We start from the raw sequence: 16,250 nt of genomic DNA, 5'->3' as shown, positions 1-16,250 counted from the left end.
CTGTGGAAAACACAATAAAGCAGCCAGCAGGGAACAAGATCAGGCTTTTTTCCTTTTGTAGATCACTTCTAAATAAAGCTCCCTGGATTTACTGCCCAGCAAGTGGCCACATTGTTCCTGTGAATAGCTGAGGTGGGGAGTGGTGGAAACAGCTGCTTTTAGGAAGAGAGTTTTCAGCTGAGCCTACGGTCAACTTATTTAGGCAAGAGGCAGTAAGGAGGGGGGAGATAGTGACACCATTCCTTCATAATTTAAAACACAGAGCTTAAGTAAAATAAAGAGTTCTCCTTTTTATTAAAAGGCACTTCAATCTGACCAAAACAATTTGCATTAGCTAGCAGCTTCATTAAGTTCCCTTGCTCACAGTGTCCAAGGAGTAGCTGGATTCTAAATTCAGTATCAGCCTATGTGAAGGTTCTCAGGTTTGAGCACTTGCACTAAGCTCCCTCTCCAGGGCAAGGGATTGAGGCTTTACTTTCTCTGCTGTTAATTCTCCTTTGGAGGCAAGAGTCAGGGGTGTAAGGAAATACTGACTGACTAACCCTAAGCTGGAAGGGTAACTTAAAATATCAAATCCCACCCTGTGAAAAGCAAGAAACTGTTTCACAACCATCAACAGAGATGGTTTCCTGGACAGCATCATCCCTAACTGCTCCCTGGTCTTCAAACAAACCACACCAGCTGCTCCAGCAGTGTGTGTAAAAGGTTTCCTCCCAATTCCTTCAGTGCTACTCCTTTTAGCCCCCCACTATTTCCTAGACAGAAGGGCCTTGGAGAATAGTGGCTGTGGAGAGATTTGGGGTTTGCAGCTCTGGGAAAAGCCTCTCTCACTCCCCAGCAACCAGCTGTATTTTTGTCCAAAGCATTATCTGAGAAGGGACCTAGTCTTTTGGGTTTCTAAACACGTTGCCTGTGTTTACAAAATAGCCCACAGAATACTAGACCAAGGAATGGCAGCAGTAGTTGAGTCTCCTTTAGAAGATAGCCCAGTGTCTGAATAAGTAAGAATGAAACTTCCCAAGGCATAGTGGAGTGTGCTGGTCACCACCAAGAGCAGACCTGCTTTAGCCACATTTCCAGAAAGTGGTTTGAACACAAGCCCCAGAGACATTCTACTTTTAAAATCCACTGCATCTCTACAGCCAGCCACTCCTGGAGCAGTTCAGGACTGGCTTTTTCAGCGTTTCCTACAAGAGCATCCCATCTACTGTCCTTCCTCAGTGGTCCTGAGGACATGTCTTCCTGGTGTGACCAAGCTGGTGGCAAATGCCACAGGTCCGTTGTCTCTTGGGAGTAGGTCCTTTTTCAGAAGAGAGATTACTTGGTCTTTTAGCTTTGCTTCCTGACCCTCTTAAGTGCCCGTCGCTCCTGAATTGGTTTGAAGAGAAGGCTCCAGCAGTTCCTACAGAGAGAGAGAGACAGACAGTTGGTTCTAAGCAGTTTAACACCATGTGAGCCACAGAAATAGGGGAAGAATGACAAGTCCAGATGCAGGGGACATGGCCAGGGAATTTGGGTCCATTTAAATGTTTTATTAATCCCACTACTCAAAAGTGTTCAAGAAATTAAAGATGCATCTGTTCTGTTTGGATTTATATGCTCTCGGGCAGCATCTTGCAGCTCTGGGCTAGTGCACGAGATCAAAATGGGAAGCTACCTCAGTAATTAGTTTAAACTATACAAAGTCCAAACTGTAAACAGCAAAAATAATACAGTTGACTTGACTTCAGCTAATTTCACTTTTCCCCCCTAAGTTTGCTTAAAAAAAAATTGGATATTTAAGGGTCACATTAAATACTTGAGTCCCTTTTTTAAAAAAAAAACCTTTCTGTACCTACTATAATTGAAATGAGTTGTACAAACATCTTTTTTCAGCTCCTCCTACTTTGTAATTTGCCAGCACTCCAGGAATAGTCACTTTCACCATTCCCCCCTTTAGAACGGTCAGTTTCTCTGTTGCTGAAGAGACCATTAAGAATAAAAGGGAACCAGAAAAAAAACCCTTTTAAAAAAAATAAAAAAGGAATAAAAGGATTCCAGATAGGATTTAAAGTTTTAAAAATAGCCAACTGTATCCCTTTAACATTTGATTCCCTCAGTTGTCCCTCTGAGGAAGGTTTGATGCTGCCCTACCTGGCAGTTTTAGCTCTTCCCATTAAGTAGAAATACAAGAGGGAGGATGATCCACATTTAATGGAGCTTAAACAGAGGTGGTGGGATGAAGTGCAGCTCCAGTGCCAGCAGAGGGCACAGAAGCACCAAATTGATGCCCACTCCCTTTTCAAGTTCTCATCCACTCAGAAACAGATTTCCTGAAAACAGGTATTTCCAGCTGGCAGCACATTCCCCAACCTATGAAGGTTAGGAAAGGTCAAGAGCTCTGTGCCTTGAACTGTGCCTTTGAAATGAATACCCACGCAGCTTACCACAGCCAGCCGTGAGAAGTCCCGTTACCTGAATAAATCTGTTCCGGGCTAAATTGTATCGGGGTACCTGTCACATACCCTGCTCTAGCTCAGTCAAAGGGACAGCAATTTAAGACAGAATTCTGAGTTTCCTTATTGTTACAAAGAACCAGGTAAGATTTTTAGACTAAATGGACAGTTCTTTAAAGGACAAATCTAATGCATTTCAGACGAGTTACCTTACAGCAGCCCGAGTCCCTCTGCCAAGTTCTGTAGCTCTGCAGTCCTTTTCCTGTTTTTATCTGAAGTTTTTGAAGAATGTGCCTGAGGGGTGCCCAATATCTCCCTTCAGTTCAGCTTTAACACACAGCCCCCAGCCATTACATCCCACCCAAACCCCAACTCCGAGCACAAGCCCATCCTCACCTGGGGCCACGTTTTCATCCACCCACTGGAAGAAGCCGCACTGCTGCTCTCTCGGCTTTGGGCAGGTGTGGAACTGACGCCCTTTATTGGGTCCCTCCTTTTGGACTGTGCGTGTGATGGCCGGCTGATCGCACTTACACATCGTGCCACTGCCCCCTCCTCCCGAGTCAAAACCATTGCTTCCATAGCGGCCCAGACCTCTTCCTCCTCCAAGGCTCCTGAAGCTTCCTGGAGGCCTTTCACCCAAGGAATCGGGGGGTGCAGCAAAGCTCCTGTGGGTTACGCTGTTTCCATCATCTGATTGTTGATCGGCCCAGAGGAAGAAGTTGCAGCTGCCGGCACTGCATTTATAGAACTGCCTGCCCTGGTTGGGCCCTTCTTTACGCACCGTGAGCAATGCTGCCTCCTCCCTACAGTTGCACACCACTGCATTGTTCTCAGCAGCAGCAGGAGCTGGATGACTAGCAGCTCTGGGTGCCCTTGCTACACCAGGGTTTGTGGTAGGCCTCATGTGACCATTCTCATAGCTGGCCATGCGGTTAAGGGACTGGTTGACTTGTAGGTAGTTAGCTGGCCGGTTGACTGACTGTACCGGTCTGGATGGTCCTTGTAAATATTTCAGGTCCAAGATCTCTCTCAACATCTCATCGCAACCTCCAATACAGCCAACAAATTCCAGTGGCAGCAGGGGTGGAACACTACCTCGCTTGAACTTAAATTTCAGCCTAAATGAAAAAATCCGTATCTCAGATCAGAGTTCTCCCCCTCTTGATTCTCAAGGTTCCAGCAAAGACATGGAGGTCCCACCATGCTTATTCTATTCTACCTGCCCTCCTGGTCTGGTGCTGCACCCATCATTCTTCCAGTCTAGGAGGAATGGACTGCACTGCTTTGGAGGCCAGTCAATGTTGCTTTTAAAGCGACCATAGCCAGATGAATCATCCTCCTCAGACCATCACGGGACAGGGCAGTTGTGTGTGTCTGTATGTAACGAATGATACTCACCTATGAACCGGATGGGGTTTACACACAGCGCAAACACTGTCATCCTTGCTGACTTCCAGCACAGATTCAGGAAACCACACAGCTGCTTTACAGTTAGGATAGTTCATGCAGCCCAGATAAAAGCTGTGGAGGAGTAAAGGGTTAGTATGAGGAAGAAGAAGAATCAAGAGAACTCATCAGCCATTCCACCTGCAGCTACACACCTTATGGGACAAGGATCAGCAACCCACTGTTAAAGACAAGCATAAATAGGCTGTTTTATAAAAACTATCATGTGCTTCCAGAATTGCGGCTCAACTGGGTATGCACAGCTCTTACCGTTCATGGCATCTGAACTTTGGCCTTATGCCCAGGGCCCTGGAGGCACAGGGCAGTGGCATAACCACACCCCTTGTCATTGTAGTTCAGATGCCCTGTGAGGGGGAGAAGGGCTGGGTGAGTGCTCTACCCTACACTGAGCTACAAGGGAGCCACACAACATCAACACACCGAGCTGTCGTCAGCTTAACAGAGATCACTGACCCGCCATTCTTCTTGCTCTTCAGGACCATGTCACTGTTGCACTGTGGACATTTCCGAATGGAAACGGGCATTGCTGGGTAGATCTCCTCTTGCTGCTCAAGTGCCCTTACTTCTCCGAAATACTGAGATAAAGCCTGATCCAACCTGGAAAGAACCACACACAGTCGCATTGGTTCCCTCTGCCAGGAGCATTTACATTTGCTCCCATTTTCCATACGACGGAGATGGTGGGCGAGTAGCTGCTCCTGCAGCTGGGCTCTAGCGAACTTCACAATAAGTCCATTTAGGAACGTCATGAGGACAAAAATGCGTCCATTTCAGTCATGGTGTGGGTGCAACTCCAGAGGTCAGCACAGACTGGCACCTTCCGACACCAGCTCCAAAGCTGCCCACCAGGCACACAGCATCAGCATTCAGACTCCATGCCTCCTGTTGGAAACACCTATGCACGTCATGGAAATAAGCTCTGACGTGATCAGAGCCCCAGACATGAAGCTAAGTCCTCTACTTTCCTGGCTCCTGTTCTGGGAGACTGCAGAGACAAAGCGTGGGGTTTCCTGATACTCACTTGTTGGCTTTGGCCATGGCTTCAGTGAAGACTTTCTGGTACTTCTCAATCTGCTGCCTCAGCACCACAAATTTGTCCTTCTTCCCCTCACAAATCAGCTTCAGATCAGCCTCCAGCTCAGCACGAAGGTCAGGTTTTGACATCTCGTAGCCCATGGAATCGTAGCCTGAGGAACGATACCTTGCTTTAAGTGAAAGGAAGGGATAGCAAAGGCATTTGCCCTCCTAATTACAATCAACATCCTTACCTTCTACCAGCCCCATGCCCAGGTGCCCCGGAAGGAACCTCTGATCTGGAGTAAGCCCCACGTACATCCGTGACTTGATGGTCTCGATGTGCTCGGCGTGAGTGGCATCAGTCCCTGAAAGTCATTGTGCAGTCATTTAATAGCTGGCATGAACAAACCATCGGGGCTCTACAAGCTGATATTTACTAATGTAGCGACTTGGGATGCTAAATACAGGCGCAAATTTATCACAATGGGCAAGTGCAGGCCCATGCTGCCCTCAACCCCCACTGACTCCAATGCCAATTGTAAGGGAGCCTGGGAGGGCACAACTGGGCCCTAAACAGACTGAGATGGGAAGTAAAGTTGTATCTCCAGTGAGCTAAACTGCAATCTGCAGAGTCCTATATAGACTCCAGACTTGGCCTTTAGATCTTCCCCCTTCCATTACTTTGGGAATGCAAGTGTCCACACAATGTCTTTTATCTTGTATCAGCTGTATTTAGAGAATTCTCCACCTGGTGGAAGAGAGAGACCATTACAGCTACAGATTTAACAGAGGACCACGAAAGGGGGAAGAGGTATACCAACTCCATTCTGCTAAAGACAGCATGAGGTCACACAGTCCCATATGATGCAGATACTGACCGATGCCATGTTTCTCCATGAGTGAAATGAGATCAGCTTCCGTGAGGAGTTGGGGTGGGCTGGTCTCCCCATCCACCATCTCGACTGTGGTGGGCTGAAAGCGAGACCCTCTCTCATACACTGGGAGAACCTGAAGGACAGAGAGAAGTACAAACTCCAATGAAACAACCTTCTGCAACATTTGTTTAATAGAATTTAAAAATCCAAAGCAGGCGTGGGTCTAGGGGTACTGCATTGTACTGTTCTGCAGGAGACTCATGTCTCATTACCTGGGGAACACAGACAGGAGCCTGTTCACCAGCTTTTAGATTCATAACTGCTACCAATTCCAAGGCTGGACTCGGTCTTAAAGAGATACCACACAAATCCAAAGAGTTTGAGGGTGAGAGTTTGCTTGCTTTCCCCTACATCCTTAAGCATTCAGCCATACAACTGTTCTGCTCTGAAACATCAGTAACCAAATTTGTCCTTAGACCCTGAAGCACAGACTGCTCACTTAAAGAATTAGAATGGAGACATTCCTCTCTCAACAACCTTGTCTTCCCAACGAACTGGTCAAGCACAGCCACTTGGTTATACTGCTGTTCAACTTTCTTAACAGCTTTTACTCCAGATTTTGAGCGTAGCATACTCAATGTCTGGGAAGAAAAAGTGGGCCCAGCATTGTTCAACAGTGACCTCTTTTGGCAAGTGAAGGGAAAGCACCAAGTTTGCAAAAAAACAATCAGGTCCTCATGCAGACCCGTGACATGGTCCCTTCCTCGGGAGGTCAAATGAGGGAGGGGGAAGGGAATTGAGCAATCAAAACTGCCAAAATGAGCTGCAGGTCTTCAGGTGAGAGATGAACCTCAGGGTAGAACAACAATTGGAACAAGGGAGTTCTCAATGGAAGTTCTGCAGGTAATCTGACAGCAGAATTTGGCCCTTAAGTGTTTACACATCAGCATGGAGCCAAGGCAAGCTTAACTACTGAGTAACATTAAACCCAGTTGCATCTTGTAATGACTCCTCCCCAATTTACCATCTCCCATACACTTTGATCAAGATGGTTACCTTGTCACTCCACTTCTCATAAGGATAGACATCCAGATAGTTTCTGGCCAGGATCATTAGTCCATGAGCAACAAATCGCTCATTAGCAATGTCAATCTCCACAGTTGTTTCTTGTCCCTTGGCATCCTGAGAGCAGCAAGCCAAAAAGTGACGCACAATGAATTCATACAGTCGCTGTTCATTCCCCTAAGACCGCACATGAAGAGAAGAGGGTCAGGAGTCTTCTCCAAATAAAGGACACCACACTCACACAAATATAGGTTTAAGAGCCCTCTTTCAGAACACAAGTCCCTTGGGACCAGAAGTGAAGACATCAAGAGGAATCCAGTAGAAGTACAGATCAGAGCAAGAGATTAAGAGTCAAGAGACATGGGTTCTATTCCTAGCTATACCACTAACCTTGTTAGGCAAGTCATTTAGCCTCTGTGCTTTCGTTTTCCCACCCATAAAATACACCTAATAGGTACTTGTACACCTCTGTTAAGAATGAAGATCTTTCCGTGAAAGGGACCTTAGTGTTATAATAATTACTCCCCCCCCCAACACAAAGCATAACTTTAAAACATCACTTGCTTCAGGTTGTCAAGTGGTTTAGGTCCCTATGCCTTTTAAAAAAAAGTGTCTATAAGGAAAAGGTCCAGTATGCACTGAAAGCAGCATCTCCTCTGTGTTGGGACTAATGAGGAAATGTAACTAGGGGCAGTGAACAGTTTTAGGATAAGCAAAGAGAACCTCCACTGAAAATCTGATGTGGACTTCAAAAGTCAAAGCTTGGAAGTGGGTAAGAGGTGCATATTTCCAGCTTCGATTTTCTATAGCACCTAGTATTTTCCAGCCAGGTTTCTGTGCAGAAACATTTATGATCAGGACAGCATATTTTAGAAAGGCTCTTTCAAGAGATAAACCCACCTTTGAAGATATGGAAAGTCTAATTCAATTTGCTAATATATGCACAGCAAGCCCCTGTCTGTTATAATCACCATGATACCCAGTCACTGATAAGGTGCATTGTCAATAGCAGAAATCGTGCTAGTGACTCAACTCCGCTCTGTGTTAGACTCACCTGCAGGTTACATGTATATTTAGTGGGGTGAATGGGAGGGTGAGCCTGATCAGATTTGGTCCCATTCCGAGGGGTTGGCCCACCCCGGTCTAGAATCCCCTGTGCAAAGGCTCCCCAGTTGGGGTCTTGGGTCTGCTGTTGCACCAAAGAGGTGAGGTTTAGGTCTTTGGGGAAAATGTTGGTCTCAGTTCGGGGATAGCTTATGTACCTTAGAGACAAAAAGAAAAACGAATAACCACACTGGATGCTAACCAGTCACCGTTCCTCTTGTGGGCTTGTCCCATTTTTGATTAAAGGTCTGCTATTCTGTAAAAGGTATTTAATTCCAGCACATCCAGGTCTGGAATTCTTACCCTTGAGTGTAGAGCTTTTCTGCTATTTTCATGGTTTCTTTGGCATTTATTTTTAGCTTGCGGGAAGCCAGCTTCTCGAGTTCCTGTGTCATAAAGAGACAGAGAAGAATGGGAATATTTGCCGCACAAACCTGAACAGTCACTCAAACTCATTTTCAATGCTCCTTTTAAAAAAAAAAACAACTTTTTAGCATCATCATATCAAACATACCACAGTGTCTAGTGCCAGGGGCCTCCATTTGCTCTTCGGTTTGCTCCCAATCTCGACAACAGTGGCCACTGGATCCTAAGCACAGAGCACGCAGAAAGGAAAATCAAACTGAAGTGTCTATATGGAGTGCTGTTCAAAGGTTCCCATGAGGCATCAGCTGCTGTCTAATGCTTTTGCCAACCAGAAGGAAAGAGGTAGAAATGCTTGTTTGATGCTGGACCCTATATGTTTGACAAGGTTTCCTACCTCCATACACATGTGGTAGAGGACAAGGCATGCTGTGTGGTTAAAGAGTCGGTTCCTCTTCCAGTTGAAGTCTACCATGCCGTCCTCATGTTCATGGGCCACTGCATTGAAAAGGAGGTCACTACATCAGAGAGATGGTACAAAGTAAGACTGCACTGGCTAGACGGGTAAGGAAAGAGGGCCATAGAAAACTTGCATACTTTTGGGAAACCTTCCAAACTGCTCAATGACCACGGCAAGGGAAGGGGGAAAAAAAAAACAACAACACATCTGTAGCAATGTTTGTGTATTACACAAAAGCATCTCCCTCATTCATGTTTTTCAGTAAAGCTATGTTTCGTTTCCTTTTCAAAAGCGCTGAACCCTGTCAGACACTGAGAGCACTGCACTATTGTCCCAGAACATACCTTTAATTTTATAGAAGGCCTCGGGAACAAAGGCCTGGATGGCTTTAAATCTTTCTACCACAAATCCCAGAGTTGGGAACTGACAGCTACCATAGCTGATCAACTGCTCAGCTAAAACGTCGGGGAAGAGCTTCTGGAGCCTCAAGGTCTGGAATCTGGTGAAGGCAGCACCTGGAAGAAAACAAAAAAGGGATTTTAAAGTTGGGATAATAATTTTAAAAAGTAATCACACTACCTGCAAGTTTGGTTTCTGTTACTCAACTAACACGAAATGCAGAGGCCCAGCAAGTGTTACATAAATAGTTAAGAACCTAACAGCTCCTTCAAAGAGCAACTATTTTATTGGAAACAACTGAGTGAAGGCATGATCCATTTGCAAATTTCTGTCTCATGTCACAGGGATATGCAAACGGATGTTTTGAACCACTATCACCTGCTGTGCTTTGGAAGAATAAACAATGAGAGGTTGATGCCCGCTCTTTATCCTGGAACTAACACGATAACCTAGAGGAGTTTAGATACTTTAACCCCTCCACTTTGTTGAGCTATATATTGATAGCAAGGCAATGAACGCTCCCGGAAATCAATTACCTGCCCGGGCAATTTTACAGAATCCCTTAAAAGAGAGATTTAGAGAGCAGCAAACACTTAGCTACTGCCCACCCTAGCTTCGTACCTATCCTAAGGTCCAGCTCCTGTCTGACATCCACAGCATCACTAATGTTCTGATCAGGTTGGACGAGGTTCTCGCAGGCTCCTCTTATGGCACGAGGAGTGATCTCGGAAAAGCGGGCTCGGAACACCTGAAGGCTTGGCTTCACTGTCAACCAGAAAGAGGGATTAAACATGATTTTCAACCCAATGGCAGAGACTGAATACTCAGTGATTTCCTTTAAAACTATCGGTAGTAGAACCAGAACCAGTTTAAGCTTTCAAAGTAACGCCATTCAAGTTAGACGATATATATAGGCTGATCTGGAATCCAAAAATAAAGTCCTTTGTAGACCACTGAAGCTTTATAATGTCCTAGTAAGTTTCACTGATTTCACTCTTGTAAATCTAGTAAAAAAACAACAAAAAACCACACACATCTAGTAAGTGTGGGCCATTTTTATATCTTTGCCGTCAAAAGGATCCAGATGATGGTTTCCAATGACACCCTTCTGCACTCACAAGTGCAGTCTGCAGCTTCCAAAACTGGCCTAGAGTTATAACATAAATGGAAAAGTGCTTACAAGGCCTCTAGCAGTGAGAGAGAGGGACAGAGGGAGAAGCTCATTGACTTCTTTGGAGAGAGTAGAACCTAAGTTACTCCTGCTGGGTCATCTTAATGTGACTACATTCACACTCCCCGTCTCATCTCTTTACATCATCTGGGAAGTGAACAGGCCCAGTGACAATTAAGCAAGCCTAGATGGAATTTCACTGTATGGGTAGAAAGATGTATTTACAATACAGCTGAGAAAATTCTGTGTTCACTTCTGATACCCACCAGTACCACAGAGAGCCAAGACGAGCTTTTACACCTTGACTGCAAGTTCTGTCCAACTTAAACTGTATATTTTGGCTATGACAGCAATAAATGTGTTGGACAAAAAACCCTCACTAACGTTAACCCTGTCCATACCAGTTGTGCTGCCTCCACCCACCAAGACGCCATTAAAATCAATGGACTGTAAATGTAGCCCGGTTGCTGGTGATGTGTTACATTAACACATCCCTGGTACAGTCAACACCACAGCCAGTGCATTCTACTTGGATCTACTGCAAACATTCAGCAGCAGCCTTTGGAGTTACATTACTGAACAAGGTATGTTTTTAGTCAGCATTTCAAAGAATGAAACAGTAAGTCCTCCACCCACCAGCTTTGCAAACATGGATTATTTCAAAACCAATGTTCTCTCCTTCTCGATCGCAGTCGGTCCAGATCACCAGAGCCTGGCACTGCTGGGCTTCTCGTTCTAGGGTTTTCTGAGATGAGGGAATGGCACAGCATGAGACACAGCAGGTCACTTATCATGCCATCTAATTTAGTCCAGGAGTGACTCACCAACAGCAACGTCAACAGTCTAACTTGATCTTGAAATGGAATGCATATCCATAGCGACAAATTTATTATAGTGAATTGTTCTGATTTTCCATTTTATTACATGCAACATATCCCATTCCTCCAGGTACATCGCAGAGTAATGCTGCTGTATTTTATTTTAACCTTACTGACTGCAGAGATGTATGTGTACACGAGACCACCATTTGTGTGCTTTTTCCTCTCTGTTGTGCATATAGCTGAAATTAACTGCATTGGCTGCTCTGCAGATTTTCAGCTAAAATATAATTTTATTCATACAAAACACATCAGAAAGAGTAGGACCTCATTAATTTTCCCTAAGCTAATTAGGGGAGCGTTCAGGTATTGTACTAATTTCTTGGTTGTAAATGGGTGCTGGAGTAACGTTGTATGAGAGAAGCTCCACATGGCCATTTATGAGAACAAGATTTGTATCTCACGAGGCTAGTAAGTGAGCAAACAGGTTTTGATGACTATAGTAAATACTCATTTATCTGCATCCATTTTATTCAGAAATAGTCATTATCTAAATCTGGATTGTGTCCCTTAATAAGTTTTATTAAACACAGGACTTTCCAATGTAATCTAGATGGAACTGGGGCCATTAATACCTTGATTCCTACAGAGTGGATTCTACTTTAAATAAATCAGTCCTTTGACCTGACTGACTAATTGTGCTTAGGCTAGGAAACTAAGTTCAAAGGCAGACAGCATGTATAGACTGAAGAATGTGAGTGAAAATATTTATGTTGGCTACAGTCCCAGAGAGCTAAAGGTTATGGACAGAGGTCCAGTCCTCTCTCTGTCTGCACCAATATTTGTGAAACATGTCACTAATATTTGAGTATCAGGTAGCCTTTTACAAGCACATACCTTAATATCCACAAAGTTTTCAGGGCAGTATTTCTCAATTTCAGCTTCAAAGAGTACAAGTGGGTTGCAGCTATGCCTGGGGAAGAGATGATAAACAGCACGACTTAACGTACAAAATAAATCAAAACATTCACAAGAGATTACCTGGTAATTTCTGTCTCTTATTGGTGTACTGATGAAGTGCCAGAATGGTGGTTACAGTGGCAGTATTACTGTCCTTATCACTGCTACACATACACATTAGCCAGTTCATTAATTGTCATAAATTACGTTCCACATGCTGACCTTGAAAGGCTCATTGCACTGCACATCTCAGCATAAAAAAAGATGACAAGCATCATGTCACCAGCTCTCTCAGATCAGTGGTACTAACCATTTGCGAAATGGCATCTTAAAGTCATGAGCCAGTAAATGTCCCGAAACAGAGGTCATCGCCACAGTAACATTCTGTAGGAAACAGATCAAGACAATTAGTTTCTAACAGTTGCTTCTGTTTTGCTAAAGCCTGCTTATGTTGGTGTCCATGAGCTCCAGACACATCGCTTTCATTTGATGGATCAGACACATCAGTTTCTAGTCAATTATATCTGCCTTGCTTCTACTGACATAATAGTTTTCCCTTCCAGCCACAGCTGAGCATTGTTCACACATTATCATATATATAATCCTGGAATTCTGAATATATGAGTGATCAGACGGAAAATGCCTCCTTGACTTAATAGCATGTATGCAGAGCTTTTCATCGGTGGATATCAGAATGCTATTTTACAGATGGGAAAACCAGGGCAAAGAGATGTAAAGTGCCTTCAGGCCACACTGGAGATCAGTGGCAGAGCCAGACATAGAAGTCAGATCTCCTGACTCTTAGACCAGGCCCTTAACCACTGAACCTTACTATATCTGTAGGAGATAAGGACAGCACAACACTAATAGTGGGAAAGACATTTCCCCTACATGTTCAAATGAAAACTTGAGATCTCAGTTTCACAGTAATTTGGTCATTCTTCATATACACATTCCTTGCACAGATATTTCCATTACTGAATACATAATTCTGTCCCATTTTGGTTAATGTTTTCATTAGATAATCAATCAGCATTTTGTGTTTCCCTAAACCAGAAGGGTTATAGAGCGTTATGAAGAAAAGATGGAACCCTACCTGGCCAAACATATGATAGTCATATTCATAGATCTTGTTGAATTTGGAAAACCCTTCTCTCTAGGCAAAAAATGGAAAAGATGTTTAAAAAATTGCTCCCCCACAAAAAAAACCAACGACCCAAATCAACGTTCACAAACAACAGTTATAGCAGAAACCATGGAAATACGTGGCAAATGAAAAACAGGCTGCTGGTGTTCAGGTGTGCAATCATTTTTCAGTGACTTAAATAAGATCTTGAGGAAAGGCAGGCTGGATGGAAAGGATACCGGCCATTTATAGAAACATTTGACACTTAATGGTGCTTTACAGCGTCAGAGCACTGTACAACACCCCTGAGAGATATGCAAGATTGAAAACAGGTGCAAGGAGATTGTATTGAACAAGTCGCTCAGTTAGCCAGTGGCACAGCTGAGATTTAACTCTTTGGATGAAGACTGAAAAATATTCCAAGTTCCCAATGAACTATCAGCCTACAAAAACGACACATAATTTAGCACACACTGTTCCGAGTGTATCCTCCACTTATCAAGGTTTGTAGAGGCTTCTAGATTGGGCCCAAACATTTCACATTATCTTCTTTGGAAGCATGTCGTTATCTAGATTGAGTCAGACCATCAATTCTCAAGTAATCAATTTTTTTTTACTTCTATTATATCTTTCAACCTAGGATCTGCCTGCACTTTTATAAACATTAAGCCTCCCAGCACCCTGCCACAAGGATATTAGACCTATTTTACATAAGGGTAGATTGAGGTACTGAGAGGTTACGTGAATTGACCATTGTCACATAACAATGGCTTCCTTGACCACGGGATGCTGTTCCGGGAAGAAGGACTGCTAAGCAGAGATGGGGTCCATCTATCAAGGAAAGGGAAGAGCATATTTGGATACAGAGTGGCTAACCTAGCGAGGAGGGTTCTAAACTAAGTTCGACAGAGGCAGATGACAAAAGGCCATAGGTAAGTCAAAAACATGGAGACCTGTGAAGAGGGTCAGATCTGGCGGGAGCATGGGCTGTTATAGCAGGGATGAGGGAGAGACAAGAGAACATACAGGGGAAATCAAATCAGTATCTTAGATATCTGTATGTTAATATGAGAAATGTGGGGAATAAGCAGGAAATTGCAATGCCAGTTAATAAACACAACGATGACATAGTTGGCATCACAGAGGTGGGATAATGCGCATGACTGGAATATTGGTATAGAGGGATATAGCTTGCTCAGGAAGGGGACAAAGGAAGGTGTTGCCTTATATCAATGGCAGAGCTGGAACAGAACATTGAGGTCTCTGCTCTGACCATTAAATCATATTCACTGCGTTAAAAACTTAAGCCACTGGAATTTGATAAGCAATAACAGCATTGCAAGAAGCAGCATTTTTGACCTGCTAAACCAATTGCATTAAATGGCAGAAGATGCCCGTGGCTGTTTCAGGTTCTAATATTTCTCACATATTCAACAGACTGCAAGTTAGGAATGACAGCAGAAAATTCACCAAGGCAGTACCTCACTGCAAACAGACAAGACACAGTCCATTTTTCTGTGCGTCGGGAAACCAAGATTAGGACTAAAGAACAGAATTCCAACATTGCTTCTGTCACAAGGGGAAATGAGTCTGGTGTTGTCAGCCTCATCTTGTCCAATATGCATTTGTCCACCTCACCTAACCTGGCACAGTTCATCTTCAGTAGGAATCTGTTTGGGAAAGGCCAGAGACTGGAATAGCACAAGCTAGTAGAGCTCTGCAGAGTGGCCCCCGGTTCTAACAAAACAGGGTGCTGCAGGTCAGGGCTGATTTAAATTGGCACTAAAATGAGGATGCAGCTTGCATATTTCCTGGCTCTAATGGGAGCTCAGGCAGACAATGCAAGCCTTGCATTTTAATGTGATCACATAAAAATAATATCAGCTTTAAATAGTCTCAGTAGTCGTATTTAGACTCTATAGGGCAGCCCCACTACATTATATCTATTCTAAGACAAAATGAATTAACCCAGAAACAACTGAATGATTGGCAAGTACCACCTAACAAGTTGTTTATGTAGCTGGAGAAACAAAGCCCAATTAGAAAGTGACCCAAAAAGAAACCGTTGCTTTTACTCTCTTACCCGCCTCATTCTGCTATTGGAGAGAATATCTGCAATTCCTCTGGCAGCATCATTTTTCTCTGCCACACAAAGGACCTTCTGAATCTTTCGAAATGTCATATCCTCTGCAGCCTGGGAGAAGAGACTCCAGGACTGAGACAACAACCTGACCCCACAGCGGGCAAAAAGCCTGGCCTGAAAGTTCATTTTGAGAGCTGAGGGCAGCTCCCAACTTGCCAAGACATGTTGCCGTTTCCTCACACTGCTGCCACTTTCCCGCAATCAGATACCCAACAGGTATCAGTAAAAGTCTTAGGTAAGGATGCCACCTCCAGGAGGCGAGCAACCACTCTAAAGGACCCCAGCGTGATTTTGATGGGGCAGAACTTAGAGACCCTCAAGCTTCCTCACTGATGTCTGCCGGCAACTCACTGTAAATTCCACCTCACGTGTTTTTAAAACTTAAAGCAGATGCTAACTCAGCATGTATATCTGAGCTACAAGAGATTTCCAGTCCCCTCCCCAAAAACAATGCAGTATTTACCCCATCACCCATGTCCTTTCCCCACTAGACTCAACCTCCTGAACCCTCCCCCTCTCAGCCCAATGGCAAGGGCTCCCCCTCCCCCCTCAGCCCAATAGCAGGGGCGCCCCCTCCTCCTTGAGCCCCCCAGCCAGCCCAATGGCAAGGGCTCCCCCTCAGCCCAATGGCAGGGGCTCCCCCTCCTCCCTGCCCCTCCCCCCTCAGCCCAATGGCAGGGGCTCCCCCTCTCCCTGCCCCTCCCCCCTCAGCCTAATGGCAGGGGCTCCCCCTCTCCCTGCCCCTCCCCCCTCAGCCCAATGGCAGGGGCTCCCCCTCCCCCCTCAGCCCAATAGCAGGGGCGCCCCCTCCTCCTTGAGCCCCCCAGCCAGCCCAATGGCAAGG

At 44.8% G+C, this 16,250-nt stretch overlaps 1 protein-coding gene across 2 annotated transcripts; it reads right to left on the bottom strand.

Annotated features, from left to right (window-relative positions):
* Positions 1-270: 270 nt before the first annotated feature.
* On the bottom strand, positions 271-15,917 carry TOP3A (DNA topoisomerase III alpha). 2 transcript variants are annotated; one of them, XM_048867884.2, is made up of 19 exons: positions 15,347-15,917; positions 13,234-13,293; positions 12,448-12,521; positions 12,075-12,150; positions 10,996-11,104; positions 9,810-9,953; positions 9,134-9,304; positions 8,727-8,827; positions 8,481-8,555; positions 8,270-8,352; positions 7,917-8,124; positions 6,854-7,039; positions 5,801-5,930; positions 5,174-5,287; positions 4,927-5,092; positions 4,359-4,502; positions 3,837-3,959; positions 2,832-3,556; positions 271-1,402 (listed from the first exon to the last, which is right to left on the bottom strand). In XM_048867884.2, the coding sequence occupies exons 1-19, from the start codon at positions 15,530-15,532 to the stop codon at positions 1,218-1,220; spliced, it is 3,060 nt and encodes a 1,019-aa protein (XP_048723841.2). In that variant the 5' UTR covers positions 15,533-15,917; the 3' UTR covers positions 271-1,217. The 2 variants fall into 2 exon arrangements, with proteins under 2 accessions (XP_048723841.2, XP_048723843.2); XM_048867886.2 differs by having other exon boundaries at positions 6,854-6,979.
* Between the last annotated feature and the right edge of the window lie 333 nt (positions 15,918-16,250).

Source organism: Caretta caretta, chromosome 10 (genome assembly GCF_965140235.1).
Source record: "Caretta caretta isolate rCarCar2 chromosome 10, rCarCar1.hap1, whole genome shotgun sequence".
Lineage (NCBI taxonomy): Eukaryota > Metazoa > Chordata > Testudines > Cheloniidae > Caretta > Caretta caretta.
This window is presented reverse-complemented; position numbering and strand designations above follow the sequence as displayed.

Excerpts from the sequence above, each read along its gene's own strand:
- TOP3A (XM_048867884.2), bottom strand. The coding sequence starts at position 15,532 with ATGAACTTTCAGGCCAGGCTTTTTGCCCGCTGTGGGGTCAGGTTGTTG. Across the intron at positions 8,353-8,480 it reads CCCTGGCACTAGACACTGTG|GAACTCGAGAAGCTGGCTTC; the intron begins GTATGTTTGATA and ends TTTATGACACAG. Across the intron at positions 5,093-5,173 it reads GGGCATGGGGCTGGTAGAAG|GCTACGATTCCATGGGCTAC; the intron begins GTAAGGATGTTG and ends ATCGTTCCTCAG.